The sequence below is a fragment of the Prunus dulcis genome, chromosome 1, assembly GCF_902201215.1.
Source record: "Prunus dulcis chromosome 1, ALMONDv2, whole genome shotgun sequence".
Classification (NCBI taxonomy): domain Eukaryota; kingdom Viridiplantae; phylum Streptophyta; class Magnoliopsida; order Rosales; family Rosaceae; genus Prunus; species Prunus dulcis.
This window is the reverse complement of record NC_047650.1, coordinates 26,890,908-26,907,852: the sequence shown is the minus strand read 5'-3', so window position 1 is coordinate 26,907,852 and position 16,945 is coordinate 26,890,908. Positions and strand designations below refer to the sequence as shown.

The 16,945-nt window shown below is 36.2% G+C and overlaps 3 protein-coding genes across 3 annotated transcripts; 1 reads left to right on the top strand and 2 right to left on the bottom strand.

The window, feature by feature from the left end:
- Positions 1–828: 828 nt before the first annotated feature.
- Positions 829–2,732, bottom strand: LOC117614899 (endonuclease 2). The gene is made up of 9 exons (XM_034343828.1): positions 2,622–2,732; positions 2,327–2,501; positions 2,085–2,192; positions 1,920–1,975; positions 1,754–1,837; positions 1,574–1,666; positions 1,379–1,446; positions 1,166–1,239; positions 829–1,080 (listed from the first exon to the last, which is right to left on the bottom strand). The coding sequence occupies exons 1-9, from the start codon at positions 2,730–2,732 to the stop codon at positions 986–988; spliced, it is 864 nt and encodes a 287-aa protein (XP_034199719.1). The 3' UTR covers positions 829–985.
- Positions 2,733–8,423: 5,691 nt separating this feature from the next.
- LOC117616705 lies at positions 8,424–9,729 on the top strand. Its single transcript, XM_034346099.1, has one exon. It carries the CDS (start codon positions 8,595–8,597, stop codon positions 9,528–9,530), a length of 936 nt encoding a protein of 311 aa, XP_034201990.1. The 5' UTR covers positions 8,424–8,594; the 3' UTR covers positions 9,531–9,729.
- A 2,328-nt stretch (positions 9,730–12,057) lies between these two features.
- Positions 12,058–13,421, bottom strand: LOC117615515 (VQ motif-containing protein 20-like). The gene has a single exon (XM_034344612.1). The coding sequence runs from the start codon at positions 13,130–13,132 to the stop codon at positions 12,320–12,322; it is 813 nt and encodes a 270-aa protein (XP_034200503.1). The 5' UTR covers positions 13,133–13,421; the 3' UTR covers positions 12,058–12,319.
- Between the last annotated feature and the right edge of the window lie 3,524 nt (positions 13,422–16,945).

Below are 16,945 nucleotides of genomic sequence, written 5' to 3'. Positions count from 1 at the left end.
TTTACAACAGTTGTTAATAATATTGGGTGATTATCGCCATTAACATGGTTATGAAACTTAATTGGATTTTTGTGTTAATATTATTAAGCTTGGCTGGAGCTTAATTCAGTTATATAGTCTTACTGCAGAAGTATATATAAATATATATTTTACTTTCTTTCTTTTTTTTTTTTTTTTGGTGGTCATGGTAAAATTTTGAAAACCTTGTGAGGGATTGTTAGAATTTTAAAAAAGTTTTAAAAATTTAACCGTTTTAATTTATTTAATTATTTTGGATGTTTTATTTTATTTATTATAGAGGTTATAAATATTTAATTTTTAGGTTTTATTTCTATATTGAATGCCTTAATTTTATAGTTTAATGTGGTGAAGGTTATATGCTATTGGATACCTATAAAATTTCACTACTCCTTCACATTTGAACAACAACAATACTATCAGAATATCACATACCACAATCACCACCACCATCTGATTCTCTCCTTCTCTACTTTTATATTCTCTACTTTCGATTAGTATTTTTGGGCAATGGTTATGTAACTTGGAAACATATCCGTCTGTAAAGATGCCCATAGCGGATCTTGAGTTAAGGTTTTAGGATAGCATCTTTGATGTGCTTCACCGTACCAAGCTCACCTTCTTACTTATAATTTATTTTCCTTTTACTTACCTATCAATTTATTTTTAAGTTTCATTGCACCTTAATAATATTTCAATTTCTTTATATGTTATTTATAATATATAGATTTTTGTATTTGGCTTTACGGAAAGAGAAAAACTATATTTTTCTATAACAGATTTACTGTGTGTGTTCACATGCTTGAAACTTTTAGAAACAAAGAGATTACTAGACCTTGAAATTAGTGATATATTTTCATCAGTTGCTAAAAAGTTTCATGGACAATACATAATTTACTACACTGGTTTTAAATTTGGAGGCATGCTTCTTGAAATCTAATCAACTTGAAGCAGAACAACTGTTCTGTCACCCGAAGATACGGTTGAGTGTGGCTGCTAGTCGGACTCCACCTTGACCCAACCGCCAATTGACTATTGGCAGCCGGGAGAGGAAATAGTCATCTGCAGACAATGTTTTTAATCATTTTTCATTCTGAGGAACAAACAAACATAAACTAGCGTTGAATTCAAAACATTCTCTCCTTACCTTCTAGCACTGAACCTTCTTCTGCACCCTTGTATGCCCAATCACAGGCCGCTTTGATGCCTTCAGATGCGTATCTGCAAAAGAAGTACCCAGATTTGTTTAAATGCATTTTTTAAGAAACTTGATCAATAAATGATCAAGTTCAAAGTAGAGGAAATTGTTAAGCTGCAGCAGGGCTTATGAATTTCTTTCTTATGGGGTTGTGATACATACACGTCTGGGCATGCTGTCTTATTCAAGCTGCAGGCCTCCCAACCCTTAACTTCATCCGCCCATTCAGTCTGTTGTAAAGAAATATAAAAAAAAAAAACGAGAAAAAAAAAAAAAAAAAAAAAACAGATGGATGAGTCTTAGAAAATATTTCCAAGACCAAGTCTATTATAGTTGGCACAGAATGGATGCAAATACCGTAATATTTTGTTTAATTGCATCAACCAGTTCTTCCGCATTGGAGTCATAGAATCTCTCTTCTGCTGTCTCGACTATGTTGTCATCCCAAATCTGAATGCAGTATACGTTTAAAATGGTTTAACTAAAAGTAGCTTGTGCAAAGCTTGAAAGGAGGATGGAGTTGGCAATTAGACTCACATGGTGAAGATTTTGCTTCCTTGTGTACCAGTGAACATCAATTGTATTGCCGCCCTTGTCTGAAGTAAAACCTACATGCAGAGGCTGTGTAACAAATGTTAAGGTCAAAAACTAATGAAAGGATCAAATCGTGCGTGTCTGAGGAAAGAGACTCTGCGTGACATACCTGATGGATGTCTCCAATGAAATGGGAAAGAAACAGAAGCGCTTGCGTGAGATTATCTGATTCATTGCAGAAAGAACAGAGTTAAAAAATAAAAATAAAAAATTGGTCAGCCAAATTGCGCATTAGATCACATAAAAATTAGGATTAGGATCTTCAAAGAGTTACATTTAGGCTGAGAAGAATGGCTATTGTAAGTGAGAAGCTGTGAGGTATAATTGTTAATAGCCCCTGCAACGCAGCGCCCCTTCTCTCCATTTTCATCTTTGCAGTCCCCTGGAGATTTTATGACCATGGGGAATTTTTATACTATTAAATCGGTCAGAAATTACATGATCAGTTATTAGAAGGAAACAATGCACTAATGTGAAAATTGAAATCGAATGTTTAAAAAATTGTAAAAGACTTACTATTGTATTGGTAATTACAAAGGTTGTCAGGAGTATTAATGTAGTGAAGGGCAGAGGACCAGTGATAAATAAACTTGACATGATCTGGCCATATGCACAGACTGCCCAAGTCATTTTCTGCATACGCAGGAAGCAGCTGCTTCACTGCATCTGCTGCTGCTTTGCTCAACCTAGACTGTTATCACATCACAAGCACAAAGGAATTTACCCAAAATTACACAAATCATTTAATCTAAGCCACACAAAGAATGAAGAGAGATGATGATGATGATGATGATGAATAAGTAAGAAGAACCTGAGCAATTCTGCAAACTGTGAGATGGCCAACAGTTCCCCAACCATGAATGACAGGAAAAAGAAGCAGCAGCGAACACAGAGTAATTATCTGGATTCTGCCACACCCCATTGCTTCCTTTGCTCCCAAGACCACTGAAAAGATGCAGCTCATCATATATGATGGCCTTTCTCTGCTTTTATAGTTACCACACAGATATGAGAGTGGGGACTTAAATTGGAAAAAAATCTGAAATTGACTGTAGGGCCTTTTCTTTTTTTGAACTTTTTCTTTTTCTTTTGAGCTAGGATGGAATGGATATCCGGATTTTGGATTGAATCATATTTGGATGTCATTGAGTTACGACCGCGATAGATTGTTTATTTATTTCCTTTGTGAACGAAATGAAATGGTGGCTCTGATGAAACTCTGTGTTCACACACAAACACCATTGGACTAAATGACTGACCTTTGGCAATGTGATATATATATATATATATATATATATATATAAAAATAATAAAAGGTTAATTAATGAGGGCGTTTCTTGGCCATTTAAACAGTAAATCAAGGATTTCATATATGTATTCATTCATGGTAACGTGCTTGAAATGGAAAGCAACTTTAAAAAAGAATGGGATTTGAAACATGGAGAACTTGTGGTGGTGGTGGTCGGACTGTACGTAACGGTAGGTGCTCTTCAAAGCCAAGCCAACAGAACATCACGGTATGGATTGATTCCGTGTGTTTTTTTTTAATTGATAAAATTCCGTGTCTTAAAGACATATATCATAGTTTCTGTTTTTTGTCTTGTTTTGAGGGAATACTTTCTGTAATTTATTACTCACAAGCAGTGCTAAATTCATAATTTATCCACTTATTACATCCTCCGTTTCATTGTCCCTTCTTCTTTCCATTTAATAAGTGACATGAGGAGAGAGATAAAAAGAAGATGACAATAAAACTGGAATAGGAAAGTTTTTTTTCCTTATTTTGATATCTTTCTTTGTGGAATATTCTTTAGAAACTAATAATCTTTTCCTTCCACAAAAACAATAGGCAATAACCTTTGCTTTAGCTGTATCTTTCACAATATTGACATTACAATGATGCAGCAGATAGGCTATGTATTAAAAGACGTAAAATGTAATTTACTAATTTTAATCTCTAGTCCCCTATGCATGCTGGACAGCCACCCTCACAATAGAACGCTGCCAAAAACCTATGATAATATGATATAATACCTTTAAATGTTTACTAGTTTTATAATTTCTTATGTACGTACAAGGTAATGCGATAGCGGAAGGTCATACATGTTACATTCATGTAACTTACTATAAATAAGGCCAAGAAATACAAAATTGAATTTGAGAAGAACAAGGTCATTTTCTTGTTAGCTGATTTCGTTACACGATAAAAAATGAATGATATTGAACAAGCGCAAGGGGCATAACGAGGAAATTTTATACACGATTGATTAAATTAAATTACTTAATTCTTCTTAAAAACAGATTTACACAATTGATTTGCTATGGGCTAACAATTTCCCACGGCAAGGTAAGGCAACTTTCTGTGTGAATATAATAGGTCCAAAACTTAGATGGGACGAGGCCCAAAAACTTAGATAGGCCTGGTAATGTTAACCTTTGAATAGAGTGTGGGCCTTGTGCATACGGTCCGTTAAGAGTTAAATGACTCAATTAATAAGCACTTCTTTTCTGGTAATTACTTTTCTTCGTATTACTAGTACTGCTAGGAAAAGAAAAGGAATAGGATGATGATGACGATGGCTTTGCTTTCGGGTGACCTGTTCTGTTCAAAACAATAACTCATTAGTCTTTGCATAATCTAATGTCAAAGTCAATAATATCCTCGGTCATTCAATATTCAATAAGGAGCAATGGACATTTGGCGTTATTTATTCCCGCCATACGCGTAAAAGTTTAGTAGAAAAACCATAATTAATTAATTATAGCAATGCATATCACGTTACATATTTGTTTATGTCTTTCATCAACTGTTACTTCCTAGTTCATGTATTAAGCCATGCTAAATTGCTAATGATGTCCATGGGTCCCCATTAATAATATTTGAGACTGGATTATTTCTGTTTACACACTAAGACTGCCAGCTATATAGTAGCATATTGACCGTGATATATATTTGTGGCCTAGGGTTCAACTTAGACACCAAATCGGAGGCCTCGGGTTGTTTATTTTTGAAACTGTACGTCGAACCATAACTGATGAAACCGGCCAGTCTGATTAAACGGCATTTGCGGCTTGATTTGGTTCGAGTAAATAGGTCAATCTCAAAACATCAAACTGTAATTTGGACTGAATCATTTGATTTGGTTCAGGTTGAAACCGAAATTATATTTTAAAAAAATATTTTAAAAAATTGAACCAAACCAACCCGATCAATTTAGTTCGGCCAATTTTCCAGGTTCTCTGTCTGATTGCCCACCCATCCTCGTGCTATTATTTCAAATCCAACTGTGTCTATAGATTCTTCTACAATTCAGATAGAAAGAGATCGTATATCATAGTCAGCTTAATAATAAAACGCCTAAACTATGCACACACAACGGCAAATAGGAAATTAGGTGGGAGCACATTACCTAACCTACTTTTGTTAGTTTGTGGGAACACAAAACTTATGTTATTTCTCTCTCTCTCTCTCTCTCTCTCTCTCTCTCTCTCTCTCTCTCTCTCTCTCTCTTCAACCGCACTCCATCATCGTCGTTATTGTGAACTAGACTCAACCATGTATTTCTTTTTCTTTTTCTTTTTTTGAAAAACTCCATGACTGCATTCATAATTCGGCCAAAAAACCCACTAGCTACAAATGGCCATTACAATAACGAAGCAATATAACATCAAAACTAAGACAATCTGGTGCGCCTCCACTAACGATCATGCAAGATCGAAGAAACTCTGACATAGGCATCCTAACTAAGATTGCAAACTCATAATAATAATAATAATAATAATAATAATAATAAAAAAGATAAAGCTTGAAAAAACCAAGTTATACAAATAAAACTCTCACAAATGAGAAATGAAAAACTCTCATAAAGGAGAAGTGAAAAGCTCTCACAAAAGGATAGGTGAAAATTATACAAAGAACCTATATTCCGAACATAAAGAACACGCAAAAAGGATGGTGGTGGAGATCCGACGCCAAAAAACATGTGAAGATCTAACGCCGAGACACAACCGTATGTGATGGTTGGAGGAAATTATAACAAAATGAAGACAAATAGGGAAAACATTTTGTCTCTGAAAATGAGGGAAAAAGAGATGGAGGAAGAGAATATGAGAGATAGGAGGAAGAACAATGACTTCATCCCCTCTCAAAATGAAAACGGCTCTAGGAGAATTTTTTGTGAGAGAGGGGGCTACAGTTTGATGTAGAATTCTACATATAATCACCTTAATGGCAAAAGTTTGAAAATTCTCAACCGGTGTCTTTATCTCGTGAAGATTAATTAGTTGGACCTCAAATCAAAGCCATTATGATTAATCTTGATATTAAAGCCTCAACCCTTAAATAATATTACTGTCTTTATTATGTTATAGAAGGTACCTAATGGTTTTGTTTGGACGGAGATGCAATGCGCACCATGCGAAATACACTTGAGAATTGACATTGCTTGAAAACATAGAAAGTGCCTCCGATTTCTTATAAAACTAAACCACCAATTTATGGACATTTCGCCATCTTGGCCGATGAGTCGTGCAACTGAGGCACCCACACCACACACCAATTACAAGAAAATCAATAGAATCAATACCATCCTCGTGCTATTATTTCTAATCCAACTTTGTCTATGGATTCTTCTACAATTCATATAGAGGGAGATCGTATATCATAGTTGGCTTAATTTAGGCGTTTTATTATTATTTTGGACCACGCACACATAACGGCACATATATATATATTTTTAAATATGTATTACTATTAGGTTTTTATTTTTATTTTTTTGGTAATTCATAAATAGTAAATTAGGTAGGTGCATATTACCTAACCTACTTCTGTCAGTTTGTGGGAACACTAAACTTATGTTATCTCTTTCTCATTCTTCAACTGCACCCCATCATCGTTGTTAATGTGAACCAGACTCAACCATGTCTCTTTTTTTTTTCCTTCTTTTTTTGAGAAATTCTAGGATTGCATTCAAAATTCAGCCAAAAAACCAACTAGCTACAAAGGGCTAATACAAACTAACCACAAAAGGCCATTACAATAACGGAGCGGTCTAACATCAAAACTAAGACAATCAGGTACGCCTCCACTAAGGATCACATAGGATCGAAGAAACTTTGGCATAGGCATTCCAACTAAAATTGCAAACTCAGAATAATAAAAAAGAAATAAAGCTTGAAAAAAACAAGCTATAACAATACAAATAAAGCTCTCATAAAGGACAAATGAGAGATGAAAAACTCTCACAAAGGAGAAGTGAAAAGCTCTCACAAAGAAAATGTGAAAAACTCTCACAAAAAGAGAGGTGAAAACTACACAGAGAACCCAAATAGTCTTTATGACTTATTTTGAACATAAAGAACCCGCAAAAAGGATGGTGGTGGTGAAGATCTGACGCCAAAAAACAGGTAAAGATCAGACGTCAAGACGCAATCGTCTGTGATGGTTAGAGAAAAATTATAACAAAACAAAGACACATAGGAAAAACCTTCCGTCTCTGAAAATGAGGGAAAAAGAGATAGATGAAGAGAAGATGAAAAAGAAGAGATAGGAGGAAGAACAATGACTTCCTCCCTACTTTTTAGCTGTCTCTATCAAGATTAATCATAATGGCTTTGATTTGAGGTCCAACTAATTAATCTGTAGAGATATATGGGTGAGAATTTTCCAACTTTTGCCATTAAGGTGATCATGATAGAGAGAGACATGGTTTGATGTAGACTAATACCACCGTGTTTATTATGTTAATGGATTTGAACAACAATACCACTTACATTGCAACAAACAATTATTTGATTGGACTTTGGTGCATGCAGACACTAGCCACTATGCCGGTGCCGCCTCATCAAAAAGGGAAAATTATATAATACCTAATGCTTTTGTTTGGACGGAGATGCAGTGCGACCAGTGTGCACCATGCGAAACACACTTGAGAATTGACATTGCTCAAAACCAGTGTCTCCGATTTCTTATAAAACTGGACCACCAATTTATGGACATTTCGCAATCTTAGCCGGTGAGTAATGCAACAGAGGCACCCACACACCACACACCAATTACAAAAAAAATCAATGGAATCAATACCAATTACATAAATTATCGTATATAATAACGTAATTTATGTGGTATAACTCATTCATATATTATAATACAAGTGATAGACAAATATTTCTCATGTTATAATATGAATAAATAACATAATTAATATTTCTCATTTTTACGGTATAATACAATAAATATTTATTTATATTAGGCTTTATATTGTAACATATGTATGAATTATACCACCTCGTGCTACGAACAAAACTATAACTACTCCAGCTAAAGACTAGAAGAATACAAAATTCTAATAAAGTCTTGTCGCGTTTCAAGATCCCAATGGTGGAACCGTCAATTCTTTGACCACCACAGGTTTTGGACCGGGCCTCAAAGTAAAATAATGGATCACATTGTCCTGGGGCTCGCCTGTACCAGTGAGTCAGCCATTTCAATTCCAATCTTATTTGAAACCTTATGTTTAAACTTCCCACGAGGTCCCGCTACGCTTTTCTGACGTGGAGCGAATATCGCTGCTGCTATTTTATTTTACAGACCCATTCGCTATCTTCCACGTCAGTCTTCGCAACTAAACCCTTTTTTCTATAATTTCTAGCATATTCCCCACTTGTATTATCTTTTCCTGCACTTTGCCTTTATAAAAACCCAAAAGCCCCACCCTTCTCAAACCTCCTCCCTCCCTCACTTCATTCTCCTCTCTCTCTCTCTCTCTCTCTCTCTCTCTCTCTCATGGAAATTCCAGTAGTGAACAGAATAAGCGATTTTCAGTCCCGCATAACCTCGCTGCCAGACCCATCTTTTTTCTCACAGGCCTTTTCGATTTCCGTCATCGAAAGGGTCTCTCAAGCTTGCAGCTTTTGGAAATGGGGAGCTCTCATCATCGCAATTCTAGCTTCCTTCGGCACCATACTCACTAAAATAAACATTTTTATTACCAGACTCCGACGCCTAGGAGTTTTAAGCTCCCAGGCTGTTTCCCAGAATCTCCAAGACGACGATTTCTCCGACATCGACGACGATGATGACGAAACCTGTTCCATTTCGTCGTCCTCCTCCTTATCCGATGATGAATTAGAATCCGATTCCGAGATATCGTACGATAACGCCGGTACTCCCACTGCCAGGGATGAACATTTCCTAGTCAGGGGCTCTGGTTGTTACACAGACGACCGAGGGCAGAATCGTAATTCGACGCTCCGCCGGCGCCGAAGCTTCGGAGGACACCACCGGTTCTCTTGGTCCGACTTCACCTCCGGCAAGAGTGTCGTCAAGCTCTGGGACACGTCTTCGCCGGCCACGTTTCTATCTGCGGACACAAGTGTCTCGGGGTGTGCGTCAATCGGTGTATGGGACACGCGCGTCGGATGCCGGTTTCCGGCAATACTCGCCGATTGGGGCCCGCAGCTCGGGAGAATCGTTGGAGTTGCGTCGGGCGGCGTCGAGAAGCTTTACGTCAAGGATGGCGTCACGGGGGCCTTGACGGTTGGTGACGTGAGGAAGGCGGAGTCGCCGTTACGGAACGTAACGGACGCTGACATGGATGACACATGGTGGGATGCTGACGCCGTTAGTGTGACGGACGAGCGTTTTGACGAGTCAGCCGTGAGTGGATGTGACTGGGCCGTCACGCGGTGTTGTAGCGCGGTTAGGTCTTATCTGTTGTAATTTTGTAATTGTAAGAGTGGGAAATAACAGATGTCAAATAATGCAAGGTCATTATTTTGTAAATATATTATTGTCTCCCTATTATTTATTTTTAATCAATATTGTTTCCCTATTTTTAAGGTTTATTTTATTTTTGATATGGTATCTTAGCTTGTAATTAACAGATAAAATGGGATATTGCAAGCTTCTTTGTAGCTTCCTTCCTGGTGATGAGCGGGGTCATTGTTTGCCACGTATTTTCGTTGTTTTAAGTAAATTGTTAAATTAAGAAATAAAAAAAATAGACAAGTCGTTATTGCTTTTACATCAATTGCCAGCGAGGACCATCTAAATTAAAAAAATAGAAATTAAAATCTGCATCACGTGCAAAAACATAAATAATAATTGACTCTTTGTTTGCGTGAAGTGGTTCCAATACATTTGTCATTTCCGTTGTTTGAATTTAGGATTTTTCTAAGAAATTCAAATTCTTAGGCAAACTAGTACACATACAACGACAAAAAAAAGGTATTTTTTTTCTTGACTGTAAATTCACCTTATTTTTAATTGATTGAACATAAGTCATATTTTAGAATAAAGAGATTCTATGTGCAAGCAATATACTGTACTTAAAAAGACATTGATTTTGCATAGGTGGGTTAGGTCATTGGTAGAATTGTATGCGCATTCAAGTTCAAGTCCATATTCTCATAAATTATATTCATTTATAATAATTTAAATTATCACTCATATCAAAATTCAAATAAATAAAAAAAGACATTGATTTTCTCATTTTCCCTTCATTACAAAACTTTAGAGACATATAGTATAGAGAAAGAGGAGAGAGGGGACCAATCAAATGGATAGGTGTATTTTTGTAAATAATTGATACATGTATTTGGGTAGGGACGCATTGTTGGAAAGTTAAGTTTTCCCTTACAAAATTAGGTAGCAATAATGCCATGGTTTCTTGGACAAATGAATTAATTTTGTTTGTTGCTCCTAATGAAGTTAGGAATACAATTAACATAATGCCGTGCTCTACTTTTAATCAACATTAATGGGTTGGCATTCTGGCGCATGAGAATTGAAGTAATTAAATTAAGCTTGAACAAAATATTTGCTCCATCTTTCTTTCCACACAGTTTCCTTTTGTCGATGTTATGGTTGGTTGAGAAATAGATAACCCATTTGATTCTCAATAAAGAAACATCAGAACTCAAAGACCCATACATACATATATATATATATATATATATATTATATTATATATAACTTGGAAGTTTAATTTACTGTATAAATATGAATATTGTGTTACGCAACGATGAGCAAACTTTATCCTAAAACCAAGACAAGTACACTTTGTCTTCTACTTACTTTGGTCATAAAACAAATGAAACTTGTATACCATAAGTTAACCAGTTACGTGACCATTTTCAATTTTTCTCACCAAAACGAAAACGCAACGTTATTGAATTTCTACTTTCTTCTGGCACCGTGCGCCTCTGAATGTCTAGCTTTGGACAAAATCCACGGACCAATAAAAAAAAAAGGGTATTTGGGTTTCTTTGTCGATAGTATCTTTTTCGGGCTGAAGTTATGTTTTTGGGCCCAAACCCATGCAGTGAAAAAAAAGTTTCATGGATCCTTCTATTATTATTTGATTTCTATTATCAAAATAAGGTTGGATTACGATTAAGGATTACTCATGTGGAGTCATTCTATAGTGAGGGTCTCATATATGATTCTTTGGTAAAATCCTATTTTTTAACCGTTGGATCATGCTAACTAATTTAATCCAACGGTTAAGATATAAGGCATCACTTAAAGACCATATATAAGACCTCAACTATAGAATTCTTTTACTCATGTGTTTACTTCACATAAACGAATGAAAATGCTAGTGGTGCTAATACAAAATCAGGAATTCAACTCCTATTTTTGAGGAATTGGACTCTTGGGTGGGAGATGGTATTCTAATTTATGAATAACTAACCCATCAGTAATCCATATTTTTTACCCATTAAATCCGCATATAATTTGTCATGTACTTTAATCCAACAAAACCCACATTTTGGTAAACATGCAAGAAATGTAAAATTAAGTTTCAATTTTATTTCATCTGGTCTGGTCGACATTAATAGTGTATTAATTTTGAAGCAATCTATTGATCCCGAATTTCATCGTAAACCTAGAACATTGATGAATTGGCTACTAGTCTAGTAGTGGCATCTTTAAGCCAAAATGCGTTTGAAGAATGCTCATGATATGTTTGTTTATTGGTCAAGCCAAGAGTTGAGGCTGTATATAAAAATTGTGTGGGTGGGGAGAGGGTAGTTGCACAGGAGCTTCCTTCTCTCCTTGTGCACAGCAGTTTGTACTGAAGATATATATATATATATATGTATGTATAATGTACCCAACCCAGAATCTTATAAAACTTGAAGAAATATACATATATATATATATATATATGTATAATGTACCCAACCCAGAATCTTATAAAACTTGATGAGAATGGCTATTAACAAATGAAACAGGCTGCAAGTAGGAAGAAACTAATTAAGCCAATAATAAGCATAGCATCGATCAAATTAAGTTTCTTTCCCCGTTAGATAGCTAGTGAACACATCTAAATTAAGAAACACAAATGAAGAAAACAAGAACAAATGAATCAATTATTAATTCAGCTATGGACAATGGACATAAAATCCAAAAAATAAACAGAAAATTAACGAATCAATTAAACAATAAATCAAAGTTTGCTGCTGCTGCTGCTGCTGCTGCTGCTTATGAATGAATGAATGATGTCAATACTCTGTGAGTCCCTTGATGAACTTGAACATGGAAGGAGAAATGGAACCACCCACGTTAACATTGGGAGACGCATGCGACGAGGAATCTGAGAATCTGTAAAGAGGGCGAGGGGAGCAGAAGAAATCGGTCGAAGAAGTCGAAGTTGGCGTGAACAGAGGGATGTCTGCAAAATAGGGCTGGCTTGGGTGGCTGAACATGGCATTGGGAGGATAATATCCACAAGACGACGATGAGCTGCCTTTGTTTCCTTGATGATGAACAACATCAACATTCTTGTTATTATTATTATCACAATTCTCATCCGTGAGACCCGAAGACGACTGATCATTGTCATCATGGCTGCAGCTGCTAATTATAGACTGACTTGCAGTAGTATTCATGTTGTTAATGTCGATGATCTGGTCATCTTGATTTCTTCGCCCCTGCGACAACGACGAAGCGTCCAGCTTTACATGAACATGATCATCAGTAGTAGTAGTAGATTCAGGTTGTTGGGGTTGGTCGAGGCCGGTGAGCTTTTGGACCAAAGCCATGAAATCACGTGCCTGCGTGTGGATGATCTTGGGAGATTGGGTGTAAATGATCACCGGCTGCCGCTGTTGCTGGTGGTGTTGTTGGTGTTCATGGGGATGCTGTTGATTGGCCATGCGGGAAGAGGAATTATTATTGTTGGGAGGTTTTTGAATGAGATAGGAAGCCTTGTTGATCTTCAATGGGGAGGGGCGGTTGCCATTCATCATCATCATCTGATCTCTACTAACTGAATGTTGACGATCCTCATCCAGCTGGAGCTTTTCAGGGTTCATTGTGAATCAGTTGCCTCAGCTAACTAGTCTTAATAATTATCTAAAAAAGGAAATCAATCTGTTAATTAAGAACTAATTACGATGTCGAAAGGGTCACTGTATATATTAGAACCTATTGCATATCAGAGAGAGAGAGAGAGAGAGAGAGAGAGATGGGATATAAGATTTGATTAGAGGGAGGTAGAGATGAGATATATAGAAAGCAAATGGAGAGAGATGAGATTAAGGCAAGCCAACTATTCTGACCGTTGACTTGACAATATTGACATAGATATCATCAGCGGGGAATATAATTGGGATAAAGAGATGGATGGGGGTGATCCATGTTGAATTGCAAAGTGCTTGTTGCTTGCTATGGTTTAGAGAGAGAGAGAGAGAGAGAGAGAGAGAGAGAGAGAGAGAGACGATTTAGAAGAGTTGTTAGATGTTTGTAGGCTTTTCCAAGTTTTGAGTTTTTGGTTGTCCCCTTGGGCGCATTTGTCGGCTGCCCCACGCAACGCCGGCGCAGTTGGCGCTCGGTCAAGCAAGACTCTTTTTTTCTTCATTATTTATTCTTTCACTTTGGCTTTTTTGCATGCCTGGTTGAGGTTTCACATTATATATGGGACATGTGATGTGAGATGGGTGGTGGCTCTCTTCTCTATATCAAAAGATAATAATATTACAATTTACAAATAAATTAGAATTTAATTGCAGAAATGTATTATATATAAATGTTATTGCTTGCTAGGCTGGCTGGGAGGGAGATCCTTTTAGCAATTAGTTTAATTTGCTGAGTTATAGAGAGGTTGTGCCACTTGTGCTGAGCTTCCACCTTATTTTCTCAAAATAATTGGGCGTCAATTTTGGGAAGTTCCGTTTATTTAGTTTAGTGAATGGAAGGCAAGTAAGACTTGGGGTTTGCATTTGCATCCACAAGCTACAACTTACCAGCGCCCATCATCAGTATACTGTATATACAGTACGTATACGGATACTGCTTCGACTTTATATACGCAAGTGTTGTGACTTTGAATACGACAATTTTAGATATAACTTGATACATTATACATAGCCAGTCCTATCCAGTACAAACAAACAAACCAAAAAGCTCAAACTCATTCAATTCCAGGCAAATCTCCTTTCTTTCCTGTTCCTACTGTTGGGGATGACGAGTCACCTCTGTCAGCCTCAACTAGTCAACTTCTGGCTCATAAAAACTTGGAGCCTTTTTAAAAATTTGCCATTACTTACATCTTGAGCTTTGACTAATTGGGATATCAAGTATTCTCCTCTACAATTCAATGTCATCCTCATAGTCTTGACCTCAATATAAAGTCAAACTCTTCCAGTTTTTTTTATGCTTTGCTTGTGTTGTTTATTTTTACACTTGGGTCAAATCCAAAACATTTGAAAAGTATAATTCTACTCAAATTAATATATTATTCTCATTTATGTCCCATTATGACCAAAACCAAAATATTTGCTTGTGCTGATTTCAAAAGGCAACTAAATGAAAATACAAAACAAAATAGCTAGCTACATTACATAATTAAACTTGTCCATTTACCTCTCTGCTTCACATATCATCAGGAAGAGAATTAATTACAATCCCAAATTCATATAAGAGAGTAACACGTACTATATAAAACTTGGTTTCGTAAAATTTAAGTAAATTTAGGTTTTAACCACAAAAAAACTTTCACTTTTGGAAAAAGCCAAAGCTTTTTCAAAAAAGACAGAAAAACCTCTTAACTTTCAAATCAAAGACATGCAAATGTAAAGGATGCCTTAGAAAATCCAAAAATAAATAAGGGCAATTTTGTCCATTTTGGCTTATTTTAAAAAATTTATCTCTCCTTTGAGTTTTTCCAAAGTCTCCCTAAAATTTACCACTAGGTTAGCCGAGGCTTTTGGTTGGATCGATACGGTATTAAAAAAATTAAATAAATAATTTTTAAACCAAAACAAACCGTCGATTTAGTATGCTAAGTATTCGGATTGATGGGCATAAATGTCCAACTCTACTCTAAGATCCGTTCTAAATATGACAACTTGTAAACCTGGTGATAAGTAATATAATGTTAAAAGGTTGCCGACATTGACATATAGAAGCTATGTTCATAATCCATGCATGCCTATTCATTATAAAAATTAATACAAACAAACAAACATTTTCGTAGTGTATGATGTGGTTTTCTTGCAAGAAAAGTAATGGGTCCGATATTGACATGTAGAAGCTATGTTCATAATCCATACATTTATAAATTTTGGTCTGGAGCTAAGAGATGACAGAGTCTTTCCAGTTTGTACGTAGGTGGGCTAAGGGTTTAGTGCATAACTCTATTATAGTATTAAACAGTCAAAGTCTGATCCAAGAAAAATAAAACTATTGTAATTCAGCCCACTATATTTCAACTGGACCAGGTTTATAATGTTGAACAGTAGCACAGCAGAGCAGGTAGCAAATATATATTTCAAAACTACTACTTGTCTTCTCCTCTGTTTGCCGTTTAGAATGGTAATTCGCATCAAGCAACTAATGAAACACGTTTTCTTGACCACGGAAAAAGATTAATATAATGATTTGCATAATTTGAATATGATTTTCGTGTGTTTGTTTAAAGTCCAACTGCCGCATTGCGTACTTCTCTGCCTTCAATTTTACTTCCAAGTTTGTCAAAGGTCAAGTTCTGCTGCGTTCCTCACCTTAAACCAACTTTCCTTTTTCATGACATTTTTTTCTAAGTAATTATACCTTACCAAGAGATGTAAAAAGGGACAAACAAAGGAAAAGTTTAGCAAGAGTTCCCAAGTTTCAATTACCCACCTAATTAAATACGAAAAAGAATTGCCACATCATGCATAAATCTCTTGCGTACCATCTTTTCAACTGCTACATTTAAAAGAAGAAGAGAGCACAGCACACAACTATGTCAATTATGTCGCGGAAGCCCATTGGCCGGGCCTCTCCTATCTGAGTAGCCCATTGGCCCAGTAACCTGGCCAACTTGGTGGTTTGCAAACCCCACATGGTTCTCATTGTGCTTGGAAAAAAGTCAGAGAGGCAACAGAAGCAGCAGCCTGTAAGTTTTACTCTTCCACACCACAAATTGAAAACTGGAATGGAAAACATGGGGTGGTGTTCAAACAAACTCACCACAAATCAAGAATGTAGTAAATAAAATAAAATACAGTTTTTTGTTCATTGGTATGTTTAAAATATAACAACTTGACTTGAGTTATAGGATCATGCGCAAACCAAACCAAACCGCACGCGCACGCTCTCTGTCTCTTCCATTCTTCTGCTCTCTGTCCATAAGAATATGATCATTGATCAGAAGGGCAGAAGAGCAGAAGAGCAGAGGAAAGAAGGCCTTTTCTCTCTTCTTGGTTTTGCCTACAAACACAAAGCCATCATGCGCTCCGAGTCTAGGCATATTCATTTACCCACAGTGCAATAAGTGGCTCACAACACAAACATATTCATTTTATTCTTAAAATATGAATAAAATGGTTCAAAACAAAACAACAACACTCACTTCTCGATGCTTTTGTCTTTCACTCTTTCGATCACTCCTGTCCTTGGATCTCCCGATTGCCCTTTCTGCCATTGATTTATTGTTTCTATGTTAACTCCATATGATTATGACCAAAACCCACTTCCCACTTTTGTTTTTCTTCTAAACCAAAATTAATTAATTAAATCCCCCATAGCTGTCTACCTACACACACACACACACAATAGCTAATGCGACCCATGATTTTGACTATTCATCCATTTCCCTCCTCCTCCCTTGGTGGACCAACCTACATATCATCAATATATACATA